This window comes from Arvicola amphibius, chromosome 14 (assembly GCF_903992535.2).
Source record: "Arvicola amphibius chromosome 14, mArvAmp1.2, whole genome shotgun sequence".
NCBI lineage: Eukaryota > Metazoa > Chordata > Mammalia > Rodentia > Cricetidae > Arvicola > Arvicola amphibius.
The window spans coordinates 1,635,642-1,658,841 of NC_052060.1; the positions used below are offsets into that span (position 1 = coordinate 1,635,642).

General features: G+C 52.0%; 1 protein-coding gene across 3 annotated transcripts in view; it reads left to right on the forward strand.

The window, feature by feature from the left end:
- The first annotated feature begins 2,385 nt into the window (after positions 1 to 2,385).
- Positions 2,386 to 23,200, forward strand: part of Arhgef2 (Rho/Rac guanine nucleotide exchange factor 2) — a 34,794-nt gene continuing 13,979 nt past the window's right edge. Inside the window, exons 1-11 of one of the 3 annotated variants that reach the window (XM_038311725.1) lie at positions 2,386 to 2,687; positions 3,489 to 3,531; positions 4,545 to 4,638; positions 17,590 to 17,734; positions 19,790 to 19,857; positions 20,141 to 20,204; positions 20,800 to 20,929; positions 21,113 to 21,222; positions 21,350 to 21,496; positions 22,196 to 22,446; positions 22,910 to 23,035. In XM_038311725.1, coding sequence (XP_038167653.1) covers positions 2,624 to 2,687; positions 3,489 to 3,531; positions 4,545 to 4,638; positions 17,590 to 17,734; positions 19,790 to 19,857; positions 20,141 to 20,204; positions 20,800 to 20,929; positions 21,113 to 21,222; positions 21,350 to 21,496; positions 22,196 to 22,446; positions 22,910 to 23,035 — 1,242 coding nt within the window. In that variant the 5' untranslated portion in view covers positions 2,386 to 2,623. Of the gene's footprint in view, positions 2,688 to 3,488; positions 3,532 to 4,544; positions 4,639 to 9,323; positions 9,489 to 9,666; positions 9,770 to 17,589; positions 17,735 to 19,789; positions 19,858 to 20,140; positions 20,205 to 20,799; positions 20,930 to 21,112; positions 21,223 to 21,349; positions 21,497 to 22,195; positions 22,447 to 22,909; positions 23,036 to 23,200 lie in introns of those variants that run through there. The other 2 variants (XM_038311727.1, XM_038311728.1) reach the window with 2 other exon arrangements.

Sequence of the window (23,200 nt, forward strand, 5' to 3'; positions counted from 1 at the left end):
GACTGATTATTCTTTTCTTCATGCCTGTTTTATCTCTTTATGTTTAGATATTAGTCCCATCATTTGCATGTCTAGCTCTCTCACTTGTCTGTTGCTGTGGTAATTGTTTACCTCACTGCGCTGAAGCTTTCCAACCTTCACGTAATTCCACCTGTCGGTTCTTACTTTATTTCCTGTTTTACAGAAAGAGTCCTCTGCCCAGGCTGAGGATGTGGTAGAGGCAGCTCAGCAGTTAACAGTGCTTACGCCCTGGTAAAGAACCAGTATCATCTGCTTGCATTGTTTTTTTACTTCAGCCCCCAGTGGCTTTGACGCCCTCTTGTGGCCTCTTTGGGAGCCTGCACACATGTGGTACACACACAATAAAATAACAAAGTGCAAAAATAAAATAAAGTAAAAGCAACAGAATACAAAACCAACTACAAACAAACAACTAGACGTGCTGGTATAAGCCTGTGACTCCTGGCATGCCATGGATGGAGGCAGGGGATCAGCAGCTCAATGTGGTCCTTGGCTACCCTTGGCTCCACTGCAGAAGGCCCTGTTTCCAAAAAGAAAAAGAAAAAGATTTGCCTATGCCTGTGTCTTAAACTGTATCTGCGGTTTTCTTGCAACAGTTTCAAAGTTCTAGTTTTTGTTTTGTTTTGTTTGTTTTTCGAGACACGGTTTCTCTGTGTAACAGTTCTGGAACTCACTTTGCAGATCAAGCTGGCCTCGAACTCATTGATATCGCCTGCCTCTGCCTCCCAAGTGCTGGGATTAAAGGTGTGCACCACCACCACCCAGCACAAAGTTTCAGGTTGTTTCGTTTGGTTTCGTTTTGTTTTGTTTTTAGAAACAGGGTTTCACTGTGTAACAGCCCTGGCTGTCCTGGAACTAGCTCTTGTAGAACAGGCTGGCCTCAAACTTACAGAGATCTGCCTGTCTCTGCCTCTAGGTATGGGCCACCACCACCAGCAAAGTTCCAGATTTTATTTTAAGGTCTATCACTCATTTGATATATCTTTGTGCAGGGTGAGGAAGAATCTAGAACTTTCAGGAACTTTTATGTGGCCCTTGGTGATTTCATTATCGTGACTCTGAAGCAGCCCATGCTCTTTTCTGCCCTGCACTGAATGTGTCCTTTAGACATTTTTGACACTGACCCTTTATGGTTATTGTGTATCTGATGACTTATGTCAGTTTGGGGTCTGTCTTTCATAAAAAAAAAAAAAAAAAACTAGCGTTTTCATTTTGTTTGTTATTTATAGCTGCTTGTGGTGGCATAAACCTTTAATCCCAGCACTCAGGAGGCAGAAGTAGGCAGACTGTTCGAGGCCAGCCTGTCTACCTAGTGAGTTCCAGGCTAGTCAGAGCTACACAAGAGATCCTATATCAAAAAAAGAAACCAACCCTAGGGTCAGATATGGTGCTACAGGTCTGTAATTCCACCGCTAGAGAGGCTGAGGTAACAGAATCATGAATGCAAGACCAGCCTGAACTACATAGGAAGATCCTGTCTCAAATCAATCACTCACACAAATACACAAACACAAGGAAAGGAAAAAAAAAGGGGTGCAGGATATGACTTAGTGAGTAAAGACTCCTGATGACCTGAGTTTAATATCTAAGATACATATTGTAAAAGAAAGAACTGACTCCTGCAGGTTGTCCTCTGACTATACAGGTGTGCGCACACATACACACACACACAAATACACACACACACACACAAATACACACAATACACACACGAATGCACAAAATAAAATCTAATTAAAAAATAGAAAAAGCCGGGCGGTGGTGGCACACGCCTTTAATCCCAGCACTTGGGAGGCAGAGGCAGGCGGATTTCTGTGAGTTCGAGACTGGCCTGGTCTACAAGAGCTAGTTCCAGAACAGGCTCCAAAGCCACAGAGAAACCCTGTCTCGAAAAAACCAAAAAAAAAAAAAAAAAAAAAAAATAGAAAAAAGGGCTGGAGAGATGGCTCAGAGGTAAAAAGCACTGGCTGCTCTTCCGGAGGTCCTGAGTTCAATTCCCAGCAACCACATGGTGGCTCACAACCATATGTAATGAGATCTGGCGCCCTCTTTTGGCCTGAAGTCCATGTAGGCATAATACTGTACACACAATAAATAAATAAATCTTTTTTTAAAAAAAGAAAGAAAAGAAAGAGAAAGAAAGAAAGAAAAAGAAAGAAAGAAAGAAAGAAAGAGAAAGAAAGAAAGAAAGAGAGAAAAAGAGTCTGGCAGGCCTGCTCAGCAGACAGAAGTGCTTGGTGTACAGAACTCAACCTGGTTTGATCCCTAGATCCCTGAGAGTGACTTCTGACCTCCACAGCTCCTGCTATGACACATGCACAACAGAAACACAAAAAAATAACAGTGAAAAAATATACAGGCTTGTGTTTTCTTGTGTTTAAGGGATAAGCCTCAGGAATACTATCCCAACTATTTCCTGTGAAATAACCTAGATCGGGTGTGGAGAATCTTGGGAGGCCTGGTGGAAGGGTTGAACTGTAGGGAAGGGAACATATTTGAGGAGGTGGACAATGTGTGGCCTTTGTGTGAGGACTCTGCACAATTCCAGGGTCAGAGTTCCTGCCTGCTATCTGCTGCCCCTTTGGTTCACTAGGCCCCTGGCATGCTGTCCAAGGCTGTGTCCATGAGCGGCATTAATTTCCTCTTGGACTGCTTAGATCCAGGTGGTAAGTAAAAGTGGAACTCAAACCACGGTGGCCCAGCAGTGCCCAGCAGTGCCCAGCAGTCCCCAGCAGTCCCCAGCAGTGCCCAGCAGTCCCCAGCAGTCCCCAGCAGTGCCCAGCAGTGCCCAGCAGTGCCCAGCAGAGCAGACTGGTCTGAATCTCCATCACCTGCATTATATGTAGTTATACACCCTTGGGGCTCCAAAAATTCCTTCAAGTGAGGGTTCTTATTCAGGACATCAGCGTCCCTGAGACTGTCCTGCCTGTGAACGAGGGAGACACCAGATACAAGAGGTCTTTCCAAGCTCCCCTATCACTAGAAATGGGGGACAGTTCTTAGAAGTGCACTTTGTTCTGAAGATGGCATATGCAGGGGCTGGCAAGATGGCTCACTGGGTAAAGGTGCTTGCCACTAAGTCTAACAACTTGAGTTCAATCCCTGGGAAGGAGAAACGTCTGACCTCCACATGCCTGCCCCCACTCCACATACTCACAAATAACTGAACAAAGGAAAGGATGGAGGTACGGTATGGGCAGCTCTGTGCCGAGCTTCGGCCCCTCCGTTTACCAGAGGGGATGATGCCTTCAGTCCAGCTAGTTCTTCACTTCAGCTCCTTCTGAAGTTGTTCAGCTGCTCTCTCCTCAGACCCCGCCCTCTGTCCCTGCTCCCCAGTGGCCGCCCTCAGGAATGGCGTCACAGGCACCTGCAGCCTGGGAACCTGATCCAGGTGGAGGGGGTTGGGAAGGCAGTCCTGGGTGCCTTTGTCTGGCTTTTCCTAAACACGTCTCTTCCTTGTGCATTAGCAGGTAACTCGTTCCGGTCCTCTGCCACAGACCTCAGCAAATGGTGAGTTTCGGGGATTCTGAGCCCATCAAAGGCCTAGACGTGGGAGTGATGGGTGTGGCCATGGATTTTGTAGCCTTAAAATTCCCCACTGCCCCTATGATGCTTCTGAGGAGGCCTTCAAATAGCCATCTCCCCGAACGAGAGAAAAGGAGTAGGACTCTAAGGAATCTAACAAATAGCAGAGAGAGAGAGAGAGAGAGAGAGAGACAGAGAGAGAGAGAGAGAGAGAGAGAGAGAGAGAGAGAGAGAGAGAGAGAGAGAGATTTGCTTGCTGCAGAGTGGCCACCGTGGTGAGCTGTGGACGGTAGGCAACTGTTGAAGGAAAGTGACCCGATGGAGAGCTAGAATTCCCAGCAGAGCGGCCTGGAGTGGAGCTCAGGGGTGGAGATGGATGCTGGACATTTCAAGAACTATGCAAATAAGCATACAAAATCAGCATCTGTTTCTCCAGCCTGTGTGGCCAAAGCCTTGTTAGATGGGGCAGCCTTCTCACTCAGAGTGCCTGTATGAGCAACACATGGGCCCTTTAAGAATTGGACTCTGATTTGTGATCCTGAAATTCTCTAGCTGACACAACCTCCTGGCTCCGGTCGGGATTAGCTCATGGGATGGGCTGATGAAATCTCAGGAAATTCAGTTCTTATTGGCTTTAGGCCCAGGGGCTTTTTCCAAACAGCAGAGGGTCTACACAGGGCTCTTGTTCTGAGGGGGAAATGCCCCTCAAGGGCCTTCTCTCCAACCACATCTGATGGAGAACAGTTTGAGAGGGACCGGGCCCTCCCATCTCCAGCTGGAGAGGAAGAGGGTGGCTGCCTTTATCTGGGAGGAGTCTGGAGTTTCCTCATAAATAGAGGAGTCTGGAAGCTTGAGCATTCTGATTCAGAAGAGCTAGGAGGTGGGAACCTGGGAGTGTGTTTCCAGACTTCTACCTCAATGGCATGGGTCACCGGCCATCCCTGTGGTTGACTTTCTTCCCCATTCCCTCTCCTCACCTCTTCCCTGTCTTTTTGCAGTGGTAACCAGCTGGAAGACGACTCAGGAGCCTGGGCAGGCTCCTCCCTGCGACGGACCTTCAGCTTCCTCTTGGGCATGACAGGCAAGGCCAAGGTAGGAGGCAGTCTGGGGAACAGGAGGCATAGGTCTGCTGTCCTCCTCACTTCTCTTCCTCCCCCATGTCTCAGCAGGTCACCCCTCCCCAACTTTCCTGATAGAGACTCAGGGCCAGGGCTCTCATTTTAAGAGAACACATGATGTGCCTTCAAAGCTCTGAGTGTCCCAGTAAATCGTCCTTTCTCTGTTTCCCTTCCCTCCAGCTGAGCAGACAGCTGCTGCAGACAACTGGAAGAGAAATAGGGCCAGGAGCTGAGGAATGGCCTAAGGCTCCCTCACCTCAGGCCACCCATAGCTAAGAGGTGGGCAGCAGGAGTCTTGCCCATCGGACACAAGAATGATAATTACAGCAACGCCTTTCGCTTATTCATAGCGTGTTAGCGTTTTCAAAGTGCTTTCACACTCATAATTTTATGGGTGGATACAGCAACCGAAGGAGTTGAAATAAGACCACAGGCAGAGTGGGAGCCAGGGAGGGGTGTGATTATGTGGCACATGTGTGGCCATGTGCCTTGGGATGCCAGGAAGCGAAGGTGTCCGGCTCCGGCTCTGCCTTTGTTGTTAACCTTGACTCTGGTGAGGCAGGGAGCTTTGACTGCAACCTGCCTGAATTGTCCATTTTTTTCTTCTTTCTTTCCCTTTTTCTTTTTTTTTTCAAGACAGGGTTTTTCTGTGTAGTTTTGGACCCTGTCCTGGAACTCGCCCTGTAAAACAGCCTGGTCTCGAACTTACATAGATGTCTCTGCCTCCTGAACTTACATGTCTCTGCCTCCTGAGTGCTGGGATTAAAGGCAGCGCCACCACTGCCTGGCTCCATTTTCTTCCTTTTTAAACTTTTCCTTGTTTTGAAATAAGGTCTAACTCTGTGGCTCAGACCCCCCTGGAACTCACTATGTAGGCCAGGCAGCCTCAACTGTGACTTTCCTCCCATCCCAGCCTCCAGAATGCTAAGATTCTTGATTTTAGGCATGAGACACCACATATGGCCATTTGTTTATATTTATTTATCTTTGAGACAGGGTTTCATATAGGCCAGGTGAGCCTTAAATTGTACAGCTGAAGATGACCTTGAACTCTTGATCCTTCTGTGTCTATCTCAAGAGCTGGGACCCCAAGCATGCACAACCGCACCTAGCTGTGGTGCCTGCCTGCCTTCCTTCCTTCCTCCCCCCACCCTCCTTCCTTTCTTCCCTTCTCTCCTTCTCCTTTTCCTTCTCTGGCAGTTACTCCCCAGTCCTACAGCCTGGTTGGCCTTCATTATCCTGCCTCCAGCCTTCTGATTCTGAGCTCCAGGCTCGCAGGCTCCACTTACTGTGGCAACCATAAATCCCTCTCCTTTTCCACTAGTGTGCATGTGCTTTCCAACCTGAGATGGCCTCTGGTCTCTGAGGGGAGCTTGAAGGAGACAACATCCTATTTGGCTGGCAGAACCATGGGTCACTCCAGTCAGGTTGTTACCACAGTAGCCAAGTGCAGGGCAGGGTTCTTCTAGGGGCCAGACTCTGAGGGCAGGATTTCCTCAGCTGGGCAGGTAAGGGAGTGATGGAAGCAGATCCGTTGCTAGGACCTTCTTCCCCGAGAGAGAGTTGAAGGTGATGAAGAAGAGACATGGGAGGACTTAACCACAATCTTTTTTTATAAATAATTTATTTATTTTTATTTTATGTATATTGGCGCTTTGCCTGCATGTATGTCCATGTGAGCTGTAACATCTTGGAGTTACAGACAGTTGTTAGCTGCTTTGTGGGTGCTGGGAATTGAACCTGGGTCTTCTAGAAGAACAGTCAGTGCCCTTAACCACTGAGCCATCTCCCCAGCTCCCGGCATATCACAATCTTAAAATCCCTGGACATGGGAGAGGCAGGCAGGATCAGGAATCAGATTGCTTAGAAAACGAAGCAAGCAGGAAGCCCTTAGGCTCTGAATCCCCGTCAGGACACAGGCTCTGTCAGGCTGTTGTCACTCCCTTCAGGACACAGGCTCTGTCAGGCTGTTGTCACCCCTGTCAGGACACAGGCTCTGTCAGGCTGTCACACAACACTTGCTCACCCTTGGCCTAGCAGCCTGGTAGGAGACTGAGGAACCTGAAGAAAGGGAGCCTGGGTAGAGACTCTGGAGCGTGGACAGGGACCAGGAAGAGGCAGCATGGACCAGTTCTGCTTGTTGGCCTGTCTTCACCAGAGTCTTCTCCCTTCTCTACACCCTCCCTGCATGTGATGCCTACATTATGCTGTCCCTTTCTCCCTTGTTCCCAGCTTGGGCACCACTGCTGCATATTGCTAGGGATGGAGAGGAGGAGGTAGCCTGTTCCTCCCCACTTGACTGGCATCCCATAGGTGGCAAAACACTTTTCTGGAGCTTTTTAGGATGGCTGTGGCAGAGATAAGTGATGGCTACACGTTAATCACCATTTCACAGACAAGATAACCTAGAAGCTGGGTCACTTAGGAGCCCTCAGCTTGCTTGCTTGAAGTGCAGCACTCATTAAGAAACCTGTGACTCTCTCACTGAACCCAAAGCCTTCCTCCACCAGCTCTCGCTGGGAAGCCACTGTGGTGTGGTCATGTATGCCTTAGTCATCCCCAAGTCATGTCTAAGGCCCAGACTAATCAGCAGAAAGGTCGATTTGTGGACTATGTGTCTTGAGTCTAGACAGCTAGAGGCACTCTTGGTTCCTCCAATGGCCCTTTGGAAATCAGACCCTTCCCTTCTTTCCTAGCTGGCAATGGGAATGGTACTTTTTTTTTTTTTTTAAGTTAAATGGTTCAACGAGGGCATTGGCTACTTTTAGGTTCTGGCAGAGGGTTTCTTTTTTTCTATCTATATAAAAACAATTTCTGAAAGGCATCACTGGATTGGATCACATAGGGCTGGAATGAAAGGGCTTGGGAAAAGGGAGGACACCCAGAAGAAAGGAAAACATTCATTGTTCCAGAGGATGCAGAAACTGAGTCAAGCTGAGGACATAGCTCATTAACTACAGGTGGTTTTAAAGGTTTGGTTTTCAGAGCTCAGAATCGGGTAGTAGCAGTGAGATCGGGTGGGAAGGCTTGGGGGTCAGACATTCCACGTGGACTTTATATATTGGCCCGTCCCTCAAAGAGTCTTGGGGTCAAATCCTAGATTTTTCCTCACTCAGGGTTTGACTTACAAAGCTTTCTGGCCCGGGCCTTGGAGAAAAGTGAGGTTCCAGACTAACAGAGGTCTCTGAGACCCCAGTAGCAAAGACAGGCAGCTAGGAGTCTGTTTTTAAAGTTAGTACATTTCTTAGCCATGGCTGGTCTCTTAAAAGAGCGCCAGTCTGGAGTCCCGGAGTCAGATGCTCCTAAGGCCGTCCTTAGGCTTCCTTTAGAGGAAGCAGAATTGGCCTGGGAAAGTCCTTTCTGCTCCTAGCTAGCCTGGCCTGGGCATAGCTTTTTTTTCCCCCGCCCCCCTGGCCTTTACTATAAAAGGATCTTAGCAGGAGAATGGGTGCAGAAGGTGAGGGAGTTGCTAGGCAGGGGATAGGTCAGAGGAATGAGTGGGCGTGGTTCAGGGGTGAGGAGCCCAACCAGCACAGCAGAGGTTGAGGCAGTGGAGCCCAAAATAGAGATGGAGGCTAAAACTGGCACCACGAGAGTGTCAGTGCCGAGTTGGGCTGGAAACCTGCAGCCCAGCAGCATTCTGTCTGCGAAGGCCATGAAGCTAGTGGTCGTGGGCGGGGCCTCATTCCCTTCCCTCATCTCCATCCCACCACACACCTTTTGGAACTAGATTAGGCAGGACCCTGAAATTTCTACTAAGTTTTGTCTCAGGGTGCTCTGGTTTTTACAGGGCAGTGGGAGACCTTGAAAGTGGAAACGGAGTAGACCGGAGAAAGAATTTCCCCAGTGGCAGGAAACTCAGGTTGACGCAAAAGGTCCAAAGAGATGAAAAGCCACCCACACTCCTTAGCAAACTCCAGCTACTTCCTGGCCCGAGTCTTCCAGGTCTTGTTGAATTTGCAGCGGCAGGAACTGGTGTCCAGACACAAGGAAGGATTTCCTCAGTTAGCCTCGGGAAAGGTGCAGACTTCTCACTTCACTGCCAAAGTGGTTGGCAGAGATGGTGTTGGGAATGGCGGTCGGGAGTGTGGTCCCAGAGGTGTGAGAAGCTTGCGGTGGTGGTGGTGGTGGTGGGGAACCCTCTCCTGTGGTCTTTGGAAATGGCTCCTCCTTACTTTTTTGGGAGGGGGGAGTGAAATTTACTGGTGCAGCTTCTAGTTCCCTTTTGATTTCCTCCTGCCTCTTGTCACACCAGTCCTCAACTGTAAAAGACATCTGTGTACTCAAGTCTGTTTGATAGGCCCTTAAGGCTAGTTCCCCCAGCGGCCGACGAGGTAGACGACAGAATCCTCCAACCGGAGGGTCTTTAAAGAGTGAAGTTACTCGGAATGGGTGCCAGTGTTTTTTTAGGGAGAGGCGAACTAAGAGGGGTCGCTGAGGTTAGAGCGTGTCCCTTAGGGCTAAAGGGAAAAGGCAAGAGGACGCCTCGAACCTATCCAAGGACCTTGTCTTCCAGGCCGTAGCAACACTAACCCTGGCGTCCCGTCCGGTGCGCGGGTACCCCGCCCTGCCTCCGCTCCGCCTCCCCCCTTCCTGAGCCCGGGTGAGGGAGGAGACTAGGGTTTGAGGAACTGGCGCTGGGTGCCGGGGCTAGGGGACTCAGACTTCCTGTCCCTAAGGCCGACGCGTGCGGCCGGACCCCTCCCCCGCCGGAGCTGGACGCCCGGGTCCGCCGCGTCTGACCGCGGCTCACGCTGGATTATGTCTCGGATCGAATCCCTCACGCGCACGCGGATCGACCGGAGCAAGGAGCTGGCGACCAAGGTGGGCTGGCTCTGCGACCGAGCGCCCTGCCGACCTCGGGCCTCCACCCCGCGCCCCATCTCCCCCCGCCGCCGGCTCTGGGGAGCGGGAGTCAGCGTGCAGCGGCCGGACGGGGTGGGTGGGGCTGCGAGCGCGTGGGGAGGGGGCTGGAGGACCGCGACGTGACCCGCGTCTCCAGCACCCGCGCAGCTTCTGTGCTGGGATTCTAGGAGAGCGGAGCTGGGTCATCAGTGGTTCGGCGGGACCGAGTGTTTTGGGTCGCTCGGAAGAAAGTTGCTTTGGTAAGGGACCGGGCGGGAAAGGGGGTCGTGCGTGTCGGGCTCCTAGGGGCGAAGCTGTTGGGTATCCCTTTCCGCCCCCCAGTTCCGCCCGGTTGCTCGCGGCGGTACCCCCCAGCGCAGGCTCGGTCGTTTTCCCCTTTGTCCCCACCATCGGTTGGAGGGGGCGGGAGGGGGTGGTTTCCCAGCTCCCTCCCCCACCTTCCCGCCCCTCCAAGACAAAAGTCAGCTCCTCCTCTTCTCGCCGATGGACTTTCCAGCTGTGATTCAGTTCTTGCCTGGGGTGGGCGGGTGGCTGGGGTCAGGACAGCAAGCGACAGCCCATTTTCCCCGCCAGTCCAGGCAGACTCCCTCAGGTGAAGGGAGCTTGCCTTTGTGTAGCTGGGATGCCTTCCTCCATCCTGAGCGCGGAGGTGTCTGAACCCAGAGTAGTTCCCACCTTTATCTGTTCCATCATCTTACAGTCTCCTGGTCCTCCAGTCGCCTTGGCTGACCTACTCCCCACTCCCCTCAGCCATATTTTGATTATGGCCTCGGGTTAGGGGCCTTCCACCTGTCATCTGGGATCTGGGTGTGTAATTCTCAGCACAGACTGCTTGACGACCCCTCCGCCGCGCTTTTACAAGTGTCCTTTATTCCTGTCTTTGTATTCAGACCCATTCCCAAATGCCATGACTTTCCATACCTCAGTCTCCAGGAAGTGGTGAACCGGAGGACTTGTAGACGAATGTGGAGCTGGGAGGGACCTGGTGCTGGCAGATGGGGCCTCCCAGTTCCTCAGGGCACCCACATTATAAGGTTCTAAGAAAGGAAAGGCAGAAACAGTTTTAATCTTAATCCCTGTTCTCACTGGGAGCTCATGGACCCTTCTGCAGCCAGCCAAGCAGATCATTTATTTTCAGGCTGGAAAGCCACTCTGGGGATGGAAACCCCTCTCCCTTCCTCCTGGTTCCTTGCTTTAGCGACTCGTCTTAGTGCTAACTGTGAAGCTGGTCTGTAGGTTGGCTAGCCCAGGGGAAGCTTAGTTTGAGGGTTTTCTTTTTTGGGATGGGAGTCTGCTAACCGGAAGGAAAGCTAGCAGGACTCTGCGTAGCTCCAGGGTTAGGTAACTGAAGTGTGAACTGTGAGGGCGGCAGAAAGGCTCTTATCAACCCCAGCGACAGGCCAGGCCCCAGCTCCCAAAGTCTGTTTATTTTTTCAACCGTTTGAGCGAGACCCTGGAGTAGAGCCAGGGGGGGTGGGAATGGGACCTTTTTGAAAGCACGGAAATTTGGTTCCACCCTAAAAAGGAAAGTCATGGGAGAGCTTGGGGGGCAGATCTGTAAAACAGTATGAAGACATTCTTGGAGGGCCTTCTCCAATCCAGACACCTGGCGTCTCATGCCCTGGTTTTTTTGTTTTGTTTTGTTTTGCTTTGGTTTTTGTTGTTATTGTTGTTGTTTTTTCATATCATGGTAACTGGAAATCCAGAACCTGGTTCTTTATCTTGTGACTGGCCATGGAGGGGGGATTGGGGGATCTGACTGGGACCGGGACCAGAGAGTGGTTCTGAGAGGGCAGGGAGACCTTGGGGAGGAGGGAGGTTGTCAGTTTGAGCTGGTCGGAAGGGGAGGGACACCTCCGGAAAGCTGTGGTTACCGAAGTGGGGGAGTTGGTTCTCAGCCAACAAACCCTGGCTCTTCCCCCTCCCCCTCCCCAAGCACACCAGCTGTCTCCTTTCTTTTTATACTGTGGTGGAAAGGAGAGGTCCACTGGAAATGAGATTATTTGAGGAGCATGGTCTTCCCTGCTACCTATGAGGGAGATGGGTCAGGGCAGAGATCTGTTGTCCTCCCCCATCTCTTTTTTTACTCTTAGGACATTGTCACAGAAGGGAGAATTCAAGCTCGACCTGCCCTTTTTCCTTCCGCAGGCATAGGATCTATCCGTGTGCCCTCCGCACTTCCTTTTTCTCCTCATTGTTTCTGTCCTGCTGGTTCCCCAGCCCTCGGTAATCTCGGCCCTACTTCCTACCTCGTCTAGCCTAAAGCTGCTCTTTGTGTCTTTAGACCCCTCATCTCCTCTCCCCATCTTCCTGAGCCCTGACTGTCTTGGCCCTCAGAACAAAGCAGGGGCCAGAGATCAGAGCTCTGGGGATGGCTTTGGAGGCGGGAGCACCGTGGGTTTTCCTGAACCCTGTGTGTGATGGGGAGCAGGGAGAGAGGCCGCTTTTGTTTCCGAGTACCGGAGAGGTGGCAGGCTTTGTGTGCAGGACCAGGAGGGAAGGGCTGGGGGAGCAGGGAGGGGAACCAGAATAGTTTGGGAGACTTGAGCAGTTGGGGTTCCTCTGGGAAGCTGGGGTTTGGGGCCATCCAAAAAGATTTTAGGGGTAATGAGTGACCAGGAAAGCACTGAAGCTGGGCATAGAGGGATGAAGCCTTAGAGAGGTCACCTAGGGACTGCAGGATGGTTGAAGAGCACCTAGGGAAACACCCAGGGCACCAGAGGAGGTAGAGAAGGGTCTGGTCTCTGTCCCACTGGCCCTGGAACTGTGACCTTGAATCAGAGAGAGGACAGATGTGATTCCCATGTGTTTACGTTCCCTGTGTTTGGGGGTGTGTCTCTCCGTCAGAGATGCACAGGGGTGCTTTTTGAAAATTAGCTCTTCCCATGCTCTGGGGACAGAAGCAAGTAGTTCCCATTTTAAAGTTCAGCCTCTGTTCTGATGTAGGATGTAGGCGCTGAGTGGATTTGTCATGATTTCTGGAACTTGTAGAGAAATGGCTGAGAGGTGCTGGCTCGACCCTTCTGGGTTTGTTTTTGTCTCTTTGGGGGGAGGTGAGGGTAGGGCTGAAGGCAGCAGCTACCCCCTCCCAACTCAGCTGGCCTGCCCTGTGCCAGGAGGGCAGGGAGTCTGGCACAGCTATTGTTTGCTGTACAAATGCCTGTCTGTCTGTGTCTGGCCTGACAGGTGTGGCTGGGAGGGGAGCAGGCTGGGGTCGCCGGGAGCAGGCTGGGGTCGCGGGTACCTGGGTCTCAGAGGCTCTAGCCAGATTTTAGTGCCTATGGTGTAAGTGCCCCTTTTCTGCTTCACCTGTGTGTTTCCAGTCCCCTGTCCAGTGGTTTACCACCCTTCACTGGGTGCTTTTGTGTGCTCAGTGATGTCTTTTTCTTTTGTTTCTGCTTTAAGCTTTAGTGTCTGCATTTGGCCATCTTCTCTCAGCTTCCAATCTTCCATTTCCTTCCCTGGAGCTGCTGAAGGAGCAGGGCCTTCCACAGTCTATCCAAACCCCTCCTCCTGGACTCACCTCAGGAATCTTCTCTCTTCGCTCCCAGTCTCAGAGATTTCCCCTTGTGGAATTGAAACCAAGTCTGCAAGTACTGCACCTCCCACCAGCAGCCCTTCCCTTCCCAGCCCAGTGACCCTGTATCTGGCTGCCCAGGGCGGAGCCACAGGCTATTAGTCCCAGTGGACCTTTCCAAGAGCCCTCTGGCTGTAGAGTCCTGAGGAAGAGGCAGCTGCCCGTTGCCAACTGAGGTGATTGTGAATATCACACAATTCTCCCAGAGGCCTTGGTATGGAGAGAGGAGGACAGTGAGAACTCAGGCCTGGGGAGAGCAGCTCTGACACACTGGGTAACTCTGCAGCCCTGAGGAGCTTGGGAAGCCTGGGTCTAGGTTTCCTTACGTCTTGCCTCATTGGTTTTCCTTTCTTTTTTTTTCCAAGACAAGGTTTCTCTGTAGCTTTGGAGCCTGTCCTGTAACTCGCTCTGTAGACCAGGCTGGCCTCGAACTCACAGAGATCCACCTGCCTCTGCCTCCCAATGGCGTGCTCCACCGCCCTGATATCATTGTTTTCTGTTAGCCTAGAGCACAGAATGGAGAGAACTTGTCAGCACTCAGCTCCCTCCCTGCATGGAAGGAGGTAGAAGGAGGTTTCCCCTCTTGATCTCTGTTAGAGCAAGTGGGGTGCTCCAAAGGAAAGACAGGAAAGGAGGCTGAAGTTCTTAAGGTTCTCATAGGCTAGCAAAGGGTACCCACAGATGAGGGTGCTGCTGGAGACCCTGTCTTTTCTTCCTTTTGTACCCCCATTTCCGAACATACATTGGGTGCCTGCTATACTTGAGGCTTTGTACTAGGTATGGTTTTTTTTTTTTTTTCCGAGACAGGGTTTCTCTGTAGTTTTTGGTGCCTGTCCTGGAACTAACTCTTGTAGACCAGTCTGGCCTCGAACTCACAAGGATCCCCCTGCCTCTGTCTCCCAAGTGCTGGGATTAAAGGTGTGCGCCACCACAGTCCAGATGCTAGGTATGGGTCTTAAGATGAAGGTTGACCTTAACCCCAGCACTTGGGAGGCAGAGGTAGGCGGATCTCTGAGTTTCAGGCCAGCCTGGTCTACAAGAGCTAGTTCCAGGACAGGTTTCAAAGCTACAGAGAAACCCTGTTTTAAAAAAAAAAAAAAAAAAAAAAGACGAAGTTGACCTTGAACTCCTGATTTTTCTGCCTCAACCTCTCAGTGCTGAGCTTATCGGTGTATGCCCCAACACCCAGCCATGTTCACTTCTATGTTCAGTTAACCCGACATGCAGCATTAGCCTGGATAATATCAGTGAGCGGGGAAGGCTTTCCGGATCTGTGGAGAGGAAGCAGGGCACACTGAGCTGGCCAGCAGAGGGTTGGGTCCTGCAGAAAGGGCTCTGAACACTGGGTTGGGTGTTTGGACTGGGGAATGACAGGTCTTTCTTGCCTCTGTGGTGCTGGGATTGAATCTAATGCTTCATATCTCCCAGAACCTTGAACCTGGAGCCCTTTTTAGAATTGTCTGTTGAGACAGAGTCTTGCTAAGTTGCCCAGGCTGTCTTTGAACTGTCCATCCTCCTACCTCGACCTTCCAAATAGTTAGACTTCCGAATGTGCACACCACCCCTAGCTGTGATAGACTTTTTCCCGGTGGGAGGACATGGGGGGCTGTTGTGCTTGCTGTGTGTTAAATGGAGGAGCCCATCAAGCAGCCCATTTTCCCCGGTAAGCACTTGCCATGTCATTCCCTTCTCCACAGCTTGAGCCTTGGGGCGGTCTCAGCACAATAGTGCTAGGCAGTGCCAGGGCCGCTTGCTGCTGGGCAGTGCCCGTGCTGGGATGTGCTGCTGCTGCTGTGGCTGCTGCCCGCTGCTCGCCCACTCAGAACAGGGGCCGCTTCAAGAGAGGGTGAGTGTTGGCAGGTGGAAGGCGGGGACCAGAGCAACTGGGGTCTGTATGGGCAGTGGTGCCGAGAAGGGCAAGGGCTGCTGGAGCCCTTTTCTGGCCCCAGTCCCTTGTCCCTTCCCACTTCCAGCAGAACTGTCGAGGCAGGTAGAATAGGAACCATGAGGAAAGACCGTGTTTATAAGCACACAAGTGGCCCTTGCCAGCCAGGCATGTTGTTCTGTTTACTGCTGTTCTCATGTTTGCTTGCCTGTCGGACATGCTCATACTTTCTATAGATCAGTGTCCTTGAGATGGCAGGGAGGGCAGAGAGGTGGAGAGAGGGAGAGTATATGCAGTGGGAATAGATATTTAGACTTGGCCTTTGAAGTCCCATAAGGTGAATTTGAGGTGACTTTGATCTAGAAACAATCCAATTGAAGAGCTATACTTCCCCACAAGTCGGCTGGAGAATAGACCAATGGGACACTTTGCTAGTGATGCACTTTAGTGGTGCCACTAAAGAAGAGAAAGCTGGAGTGTCTGAGACTAGAGTCTGAGGGAAGGTTTCCCTTAGGAGAGGGGGAGGAGGGAAGGAGGCCCTGTGCCAGAGGGGAGAAGTAGTTCCAGGGCTGATAGAAGTCTGAGGACAAGGAGAGACCAGGGTCGGGCAAGGAAGACAGGCAGGATAAGGAGAGAAACCTGGCCTGGTGATGCATACCTGTAAGCCTAGTACTTGGATGGCTGAGGCAGGAGGATTGCCTTTAGTTCAAGGCCAGACAGGCTACACAGTGAGATCCTGACTCAAAAACCAGTAGAGTAGCTGGGGTAGAGGAGGAAGCGTGAAGAGGAATGGTAGGGAACCACCTCCAGACCACCGGGCTCTGTCACCTCAGGTCACCCTAACTGAGGGCCAAGACAGAGGATCTTGGTCCAGGACACCTCAAGACCTAGGGCACTCTGGTCCACTGCTCTGTTGACTCAGCACCTCCACACTTCCCCTTTCCCCCATCCTCCCCCACTCCAACTGCCCGTGTGGTCAGTGGTGTGGCAGGCCCAGGCTGGCATCCTCCCCCACTCCAACTGCCCGTGTGGTTGGTGGTGTGGCAGGCCCAGGCTGGGTGTTTTCATCACTGAATTATGATTCTCTGTCTTAGGGTGCCCGCCAGTGTCCTCGGTTCTGTTTCCACTGCCTGCATGGTTTTGTCCTTGTCCTCTAACATCTTTAATTAAATTGATTAATTAATTAATTTAGATGCTGGGTCTCACTGTAAAGCCCTAATTAGCTTGGAATTTGCTATGTATGCCAGGGTGGTCTCCAACTCAGAGATCTGCCTGCCTTTCCTCCTGAGTGCTGGAATTAAAGCCATGCTCCACTATACCGGCTGTCTTGCCCTTTCTAATTTACTGGGTACATGCATGGTTGGAATGTGGGTGTCCGTTCGTTTCTTCCACCATGTGGGTCATCAAGTTTGGCAGCAGGTGCCTTTGCTTTTCTTCCTCTTCTAACCTGTTTGTTTGTTTGTTTTGGTGGTGGTGTTTTGAGATTGGGCCTCACACCATCCACATCACTAGATAGCTAACGACATCCATACTCCCAAGCTTCCCACCTCCACTTTGTAAGTGCTGTGTATGTGTTTGTGTTTTGGTTTTGTTTGGTTTTGTTTTTTGAGAAAGTTGTCTATAGCCCAGGCTTGCTGCAATATTCCTGTCTTAGTCTCCCAAGTGCAGGAATTCATAGGCATGAGCTACCCCAGCCAGTATTGTCTTTTCTGGCTCTTGGAAAAGTCAGGTGCTTGGGGAGGAACAGAAAGAAAGTTAAGGACTTTTGCAGAAGCTGGATGGAGTGGGAGAAAACTTAAAGGCACAGGTATTGCTTGGGGACAAATGGGGCACTACAGTGCTTTTATCCCAGCACTGCGCAGGGGAGGCCGGAAGATCCAAAGTTCAAGGGTATTCTTGGCTACTTGAGCATCTCCATGCACATAGACACACAGACACAGACACAGACACGCGCGCGCGCACACACACACACACACACACACACACACACACACACACACACACGCACGCACGCGCAGGCGACCAAAGGTGGATCTTTTGGGCTTTGACTGAATATCAGTAGAAGAGTTAGAGGTTTAGGGTCCTGACCTCTGGGTTGGGGTGGCTGAAGACGCATTCTGTCCCCCAGCCTATCTAATAAGGGAATCTCCTGCATTCCCACCCCTGTTTCCTCATGACTGCTTTGAAGACAGCATCTCCAACACCCGTTGTCATGGTTATGAGAGGAGCTAACTCCCATAGATTGGAAAGCGCTGGTGAGCTGGCACCCTCTGCTTCGCTGGTCCTCCCCTCCTCTCTGCGCATCTTCCCCCAGCACAGAGAAAGCATCCAGCAGCCGGGGGCGAGCAGAGCTAAGCCTGGGAGGTAGAGTGAGGACGCAGAGATCTAGAGCTAGGAAGATGAGTGGCAACAGGAGGCAGCCCAGCCGCCGGGGTCAGGTAGGCCAGAGGCCTAGGAACCTTAGGGACTGACTACCCTCTCATCCATCCACCCTCTAGGCAGGCTTTTCCTCCGTGGCTCTGCTTTCCGCCCGGTTCTCTGGAAGCCAGTGCTTAGGCTTCTCCTGGCCTCACTTCTGTCTTTCGACCTTTCCGCAGACCCGGGAAAAGGAGAAGATGAAGGAAGCCAAGGACGCTCGCTATACTAACGGCCACCTCTTTACCACCATCTCCGTCTCGGGCATGACTATGTGCTACGCCTGTAACAAGAGCATCACAGCCAAGGAGGCCCTCATCTGCCCAAGTAAGTTGTTGGTCCCCGCAGGTCACTCAGACTGGGTCGTCATGAACCCTAGCCCCATCTGGGCTCAAGTCCCATGTCCAGGTGCTTGGTCCCTCACTTGCTGCCCTTCTTCACACTGGGTGGTGGCTGTTGGAATGTGGCATGGTCCGGTCTCTTGGGTGTGGGTTGGCAGAGTCTGGGATTCCTGTCCTTCCAGCTGTCACTTTCTGGGTATTCCCCCTTGCCCTCTGAACAGCTGTTGACAGTTAGGGGAACTGTCTGGGAAAGGAGCAGGAATGTGTGTTTGAACCAGGGTGGGAGAGGAGCTAGGGAAGAGGGAAGCTGCCAACCCTGCAGCTGCCTCTGCCCATCTTTCTGGGTCCCACTGGACATTTTCGACTTCGGGATCCCCTTGTGGCATGTGGGTGGAATCTGAAGTCTGCTGATTCAGGGACAAGATGGAATTAGGCCTTGTCTGTTTCTTTTACCCTGATAAAGAAAGCAACAGAGACCTGTGTGACGGAGGGAAGAACTCAAAATTCCTAATCTTGCGCGTGTCCAACCTTCACCCTGTCCCAGGGTGGCTCTTTACTGAAGGAACACAGAGAGGAATTGCTGCCTCCTTAGGTCACCAGTGCAGAGGCTCCAGTGCTTCCCTGCCCCCCAGCCCCATGCCTCCTCCTGAGTAGAATGGGGGTGTTGTGGCCTGACTCTGACTCCCTTTATGACTTTGGGAAGGAACCCCAGGAAGAACTAATGGGGCCTGCCTCCCTACTTCTTTACCACTTTATTTAGAGCTAAAAGGATGAGGAGGGACCCCAATCTAGATCTCTCTGGAGACCTGACAAAATACTCAGTCCGGAAGCTTGTTGCCAGGGGAACAGGGGAGGTGGGTAGCACTATTTTGAGAGCAGGTGGAAAGCGGAGGTTTGATCCAGAGACACTAGGTGTTGGGGGTAGGAGAAGGGAGCTCCAAGGGTAGGCACTGCTACAGCCCTGCTTCCGTCGTCCCCTTCTGCCCCACCCTATGAGCCTTGTATTTGTGGAAGTGAACGTGGTGCTGGGCATTGTCTGTATGAGGTAGCAGTTTCCTGTGGTGTTGGGGAGGGTTCGGGGTGAGCTGTAGCGCTGAAGGCAGGTCAGGAAGGAGACAGTCCACAGTCCTAAGCCCAGGCTCTGCTCTTCCTTTTTCCTTTCCTACTTCATGGAGAGGTGGGTGGGGGATGGGCGGAAGCAGATGGAGTGTGGGAGCTGTAGTTTGCCTTAGTGGAGGAACAGAACTTCCCAGGCCTAGAAGGGAGAAGCAGCCTGGCTGGAGTTAGTGCAGAAGACTGCCCCGCTGAGGAAGGGGAAGGACCTCTGGGCCCAGACTCTGAAGCAGTGAACAGAAGCTGCTGGCATGTGTGGGAAAGAGTATGGCTTTGGGCTCTGCGTGCGTGTGTGCATGTGTGTATGTGTGCATGTATGTGCGTGCTTGTGTGTGTTGTTTTTTTGAAACAGAGTTTCTCTGTGTAGCCCTGACTGTCCTGAAACTTGTTTTATAGACCAGGCTGGTCTCAAACTCACAGAGATCCGTCTGCCTCTGCCCTTCGAGTGCTGGGATTAAAGGCGTGTGCCACCACTACTGGGCAAGAGTGTGGGTTTTGGATTAAGGCACACTGAAGTTTAACTCGTAACTCTCCACCAGCTGGGTGACCTGGGCTAGCGAACAGTATCCAGACCAAATTCCTCATCTGTGAAGTGAGGTTGTTGAGTGAAAGGAGCAGGGAGCTTTCCTCAGGGGCCAGTGGCCTCCCGGCTCTCTGCCACACCGTCTGGTCTGGGGAGGCCCCTACTCATCAGCCAGCGTCATCTCCTCTGGCCACAGGATGGTTCAGCCTTCTGGGTCACAGACCCCTCTCACTTCCATTCCTGCCGAAGGATGAGGGAGGCAGGGGAGGGATTGGCATGAGATTCTGGGAAGCTGGGAAGAGTGTCTGCAGAATGTATGGCCTAGGAAGTTGGGTGTTTACATGTGGGTGTGTCCCCTCCTGGCCACCCAGCCCTCCCTTCACCCTTTCTACCCCACCCTCCCAGCCTGCAATGTGACTATCCACAACCGCTGTAAAGACACCCTGGCCAACTGTACCAAGGTCAAGCAGAAGGTGAGAGAGGGCAGGGTGGGCCGAGGGTTGGGGGAGAGGGCAGAGATCGCATTATCTGTCCGTTTTTCTGTTCATTCCCTCCCCTATGTCTCTGTCCTTGCCATGGGGCAGCCCAGACCTGCCCCCTTAGGCCACAGCCTACTGTAAACATAGCCCTGCCTAACTATAGTGTTAGGCCTCCCAAGAGGGCAGGGCAGCCGCTGGGTCCTGGCTTGTCCTGGGTGTGTGGGGGGTCTTTGGGTGACAGCTATTCTTGGTGTCTCTCTTTTGCTCTGTGCCACAGCAACAGAAAGCTGCTCTGCTGAAGAACAACACTGCCTTGCAGTCTGTTTCTCTCCGAAGTAAGAGTGAGTAATTGGGAAGTTCCCATGAGCCCCAGGACCACCAAGCTCCTGAGCCCATGATCTCTACTGCCCCCATGAGGTCATACCCGGGAACAGACAGCTCATTTTAAATGGAAGTGTCTTGGGGGGTGGCGTAGGGATGGTCCTTAATCTTGGGGTTACTGTCAAGACAGGCAAGTCCAAATAGGTTTGAGGGACAAGGATGGCTGGTTACCTGAGCCTTGCAACATCCTTTTATGATTGCCATTTATCTACACTTCATTTGGGAATTGTCTGTGACAACTGTCACACGTCAGATCAGAAGAAGCATAGTGCCCAAGTCCCTTCTCCAGCATGGGTCACTCCAGAGGTCTCACCTCTCTGGTCTTCGCTTTGCTCACAGGCTTCTCTGGGGTTGAAGAACAGATAAGAACAGGCTCTTAATTCATGCTGAGGGGTTGCGTAGTGGACAGAGGTATTCTCTTGATTGGTTTGCCAATCTCTGTCTGTAAGGAGCAGAAGACAGGCCGGACAGTTCACCTTAGTTCTACTTGAGAGGCCTGGGAGACCAAAGAGCTGAGCAATTCAATTTTTTCCTGTTTGGCCTCCTTCCTTACAGCAACCACCAGAGAGCGACCAACCTCCGCCATCTACCCTTCTGATAGCTTTCGGCAGTCCCTGCTAGGTTCAAGGCGTGGTCGGTCCTCCTTGTCTTTGGCCAAGAGTGTTTCCACCACCAACATTGCTGGGTGAGCTTCTGTTTGGAGAAGAGGGGTCCCGGCAGGAGAGCACCACTTCTTCCCATGAATTCGGAACTGGAGACAGATATGTGAAAGATAAATTCAAACAGAGTAGCTGTCTTTAGGGGCTCAACCTGGGGAGGGACCTCCTGCCCATGTGGGGGTGATATAGATGGCCTCCACTTCCTTCAGACATTTCAATGATGAGTCTCCTCTGGGGCTGCGTCGGATCCTCTCCCAGTCCACAGACTCCCTCAACATGCGGAACCGAACCCTGTCCGTGGAATCCCTTATTGATGAAGGTGAGCAGCCCCAGCATGGAGGAGAGGCATGTTGGCGTGGCTGGTGTGAGAAGCCTGGGAAGGGAGGAAGGGCCCAGGTCTGGAGAGGAGGGCTGCACTCTGAGGTGGCTCCTGCACTGATACGCAGGTGCAGAAGTGATCTACAACGAACTGATGAGTGACTTTGAGATGGATGAGAAGGACTTTGCAGCAGATTCGTGGAGCCTTGCAGTGGACAGCAGCTTCCTGCAGCAGCATAAGAAAGAGGTGATGAAGCAGCAGGATGTCATCTATGGTGAGCCCCAGGGACGCACAAGCTTCCCCTTTTCTACCAGACTGTGCTTGACTGCATCTGCCCTGTGCTACCCACCTGTCAGGACACCTTTGTCTGTTCTTGGCCGTCATGTCCCTGTGCACCTACTTCTTGGTGTCGTTGGGTTTTTTTTATCTTATTTATTTTTTTTAAAGATTTATTTATTAAGCATACAATGTACTGTTAGCAAGGAAGGTACCGGGTCTCATTACAGATGGCTGTGAGCCACCATGTGGTTGCTGGGAATTGACCTCTGGAAGAGCAGCCAGTGATCTTACCCTCTGAGCCATCTCTCCAGCCCCCTTTTATCTTATTTTTCTTAGAGAAGAGTCTCGGGGTATAGGCCATCCTGGTCTCAAACTCTCAGTCCTCCTGCCCTGGCCTCCTGGGTTCTGGGATTACAGGCATGCACCACTACACCCAGCTCCCAAGACCCCGCCTAGATCTCGTCTTCACTCTGCCTCTTCCGCGCCCAGCGCCCAGCCCTGTGCTGGGAACGGGGAAACCTTCACACTTGGCACACGTGATTCTTGCCCTCCAGTCGTTCCCAGCTTGAAATGACAAACGCGGAAAAACGACAGTGACGCCGGAGTCGACTCCGGAAAGACCCTGGGGCATCAGGAATTGTGTCCAATTGTGCCCCAGGTAGAGTGCAGAGACAGATGTCCCTTTGTCTCGCAGAGCTGATCCAGACTGAGCTGCACCACGTGAGAACACTGAAGATCATGACTCGCCTCTTCCGCACCGGGATGCTGGAAGAGTTGCAGCTGGAGCCTGGAGTGGTCCAGGGCCTGTTCCCCTGCGTGGACGAGCTTAGTGACATTCATACACGCTTCCTCAGTCAGCTGTTGGAACGCCGGCGTCAGGCCCTATGTCCAGGCAGCACCCGGAACTTTGTCATCCATCGTCTGGGTGACTTGCTCATCAGCCAGGTGGGAAAAGGCAGGGCTCCTGGGTGATGCCTGTAGAAGGAGCTAGGACAGAAGTGAGCATTGCTCGCTTTGAGACAAGGTCTTACATAGCTCTGGCTGTCTGGCAGCTCATATGTAGACCAGGCTGGCCTGCAGCTCACAGACATCCATCTGCCTCTGCTTCCCAACTGCTGAGTTAAAGATGCACACTAGTGTACAGGGCTCTTTCGTTAAGAAAAATTATGTGTGCGTGAGTGTGCCTGCGCAGGAATGCGCGTGAGCGTGTGGCGGTCAGAGGACCATTCTGGGAGTCGGTTCTTTCCCACCATGTTGTTGGCCATCTTGTTGGCCAAAGAGTGAGCAATTCTTACCTCCAACCAAACTCTGGTAGCAGGAAGGGAAGCCGAGGAGAACTGGAGAGGAGGAAGCTGCCTGTCAGGAGGCCCGAGGTGTACTGACCTGGTCTTGCTGTCCTGACTTCTAGTTCTCAGGTTCCAGCGCAGAGCAAATGCGCAAGACCTACTCAGAGTTCTGCAGCCGCCACACCAAGGCCTTAAAGCTCTATAAGGAGCTGTACGCTCGAGATAAACGCTTCCAGCAGTTCATCCGGGTAAGCAAGCATCTCCAAGCCCAGGCTCAGCCTTCTTATGGCCCAAACCTCTCCCACTCCCAGGGTAGCATATGCCCTCTGTGCATGCATAAAGGGAGGCACTTGAACACCCTGTGGAGCCTTGTGTGCTCTTAGATCTCTTTCGGTTTCTTTGGTTTTTTTGAG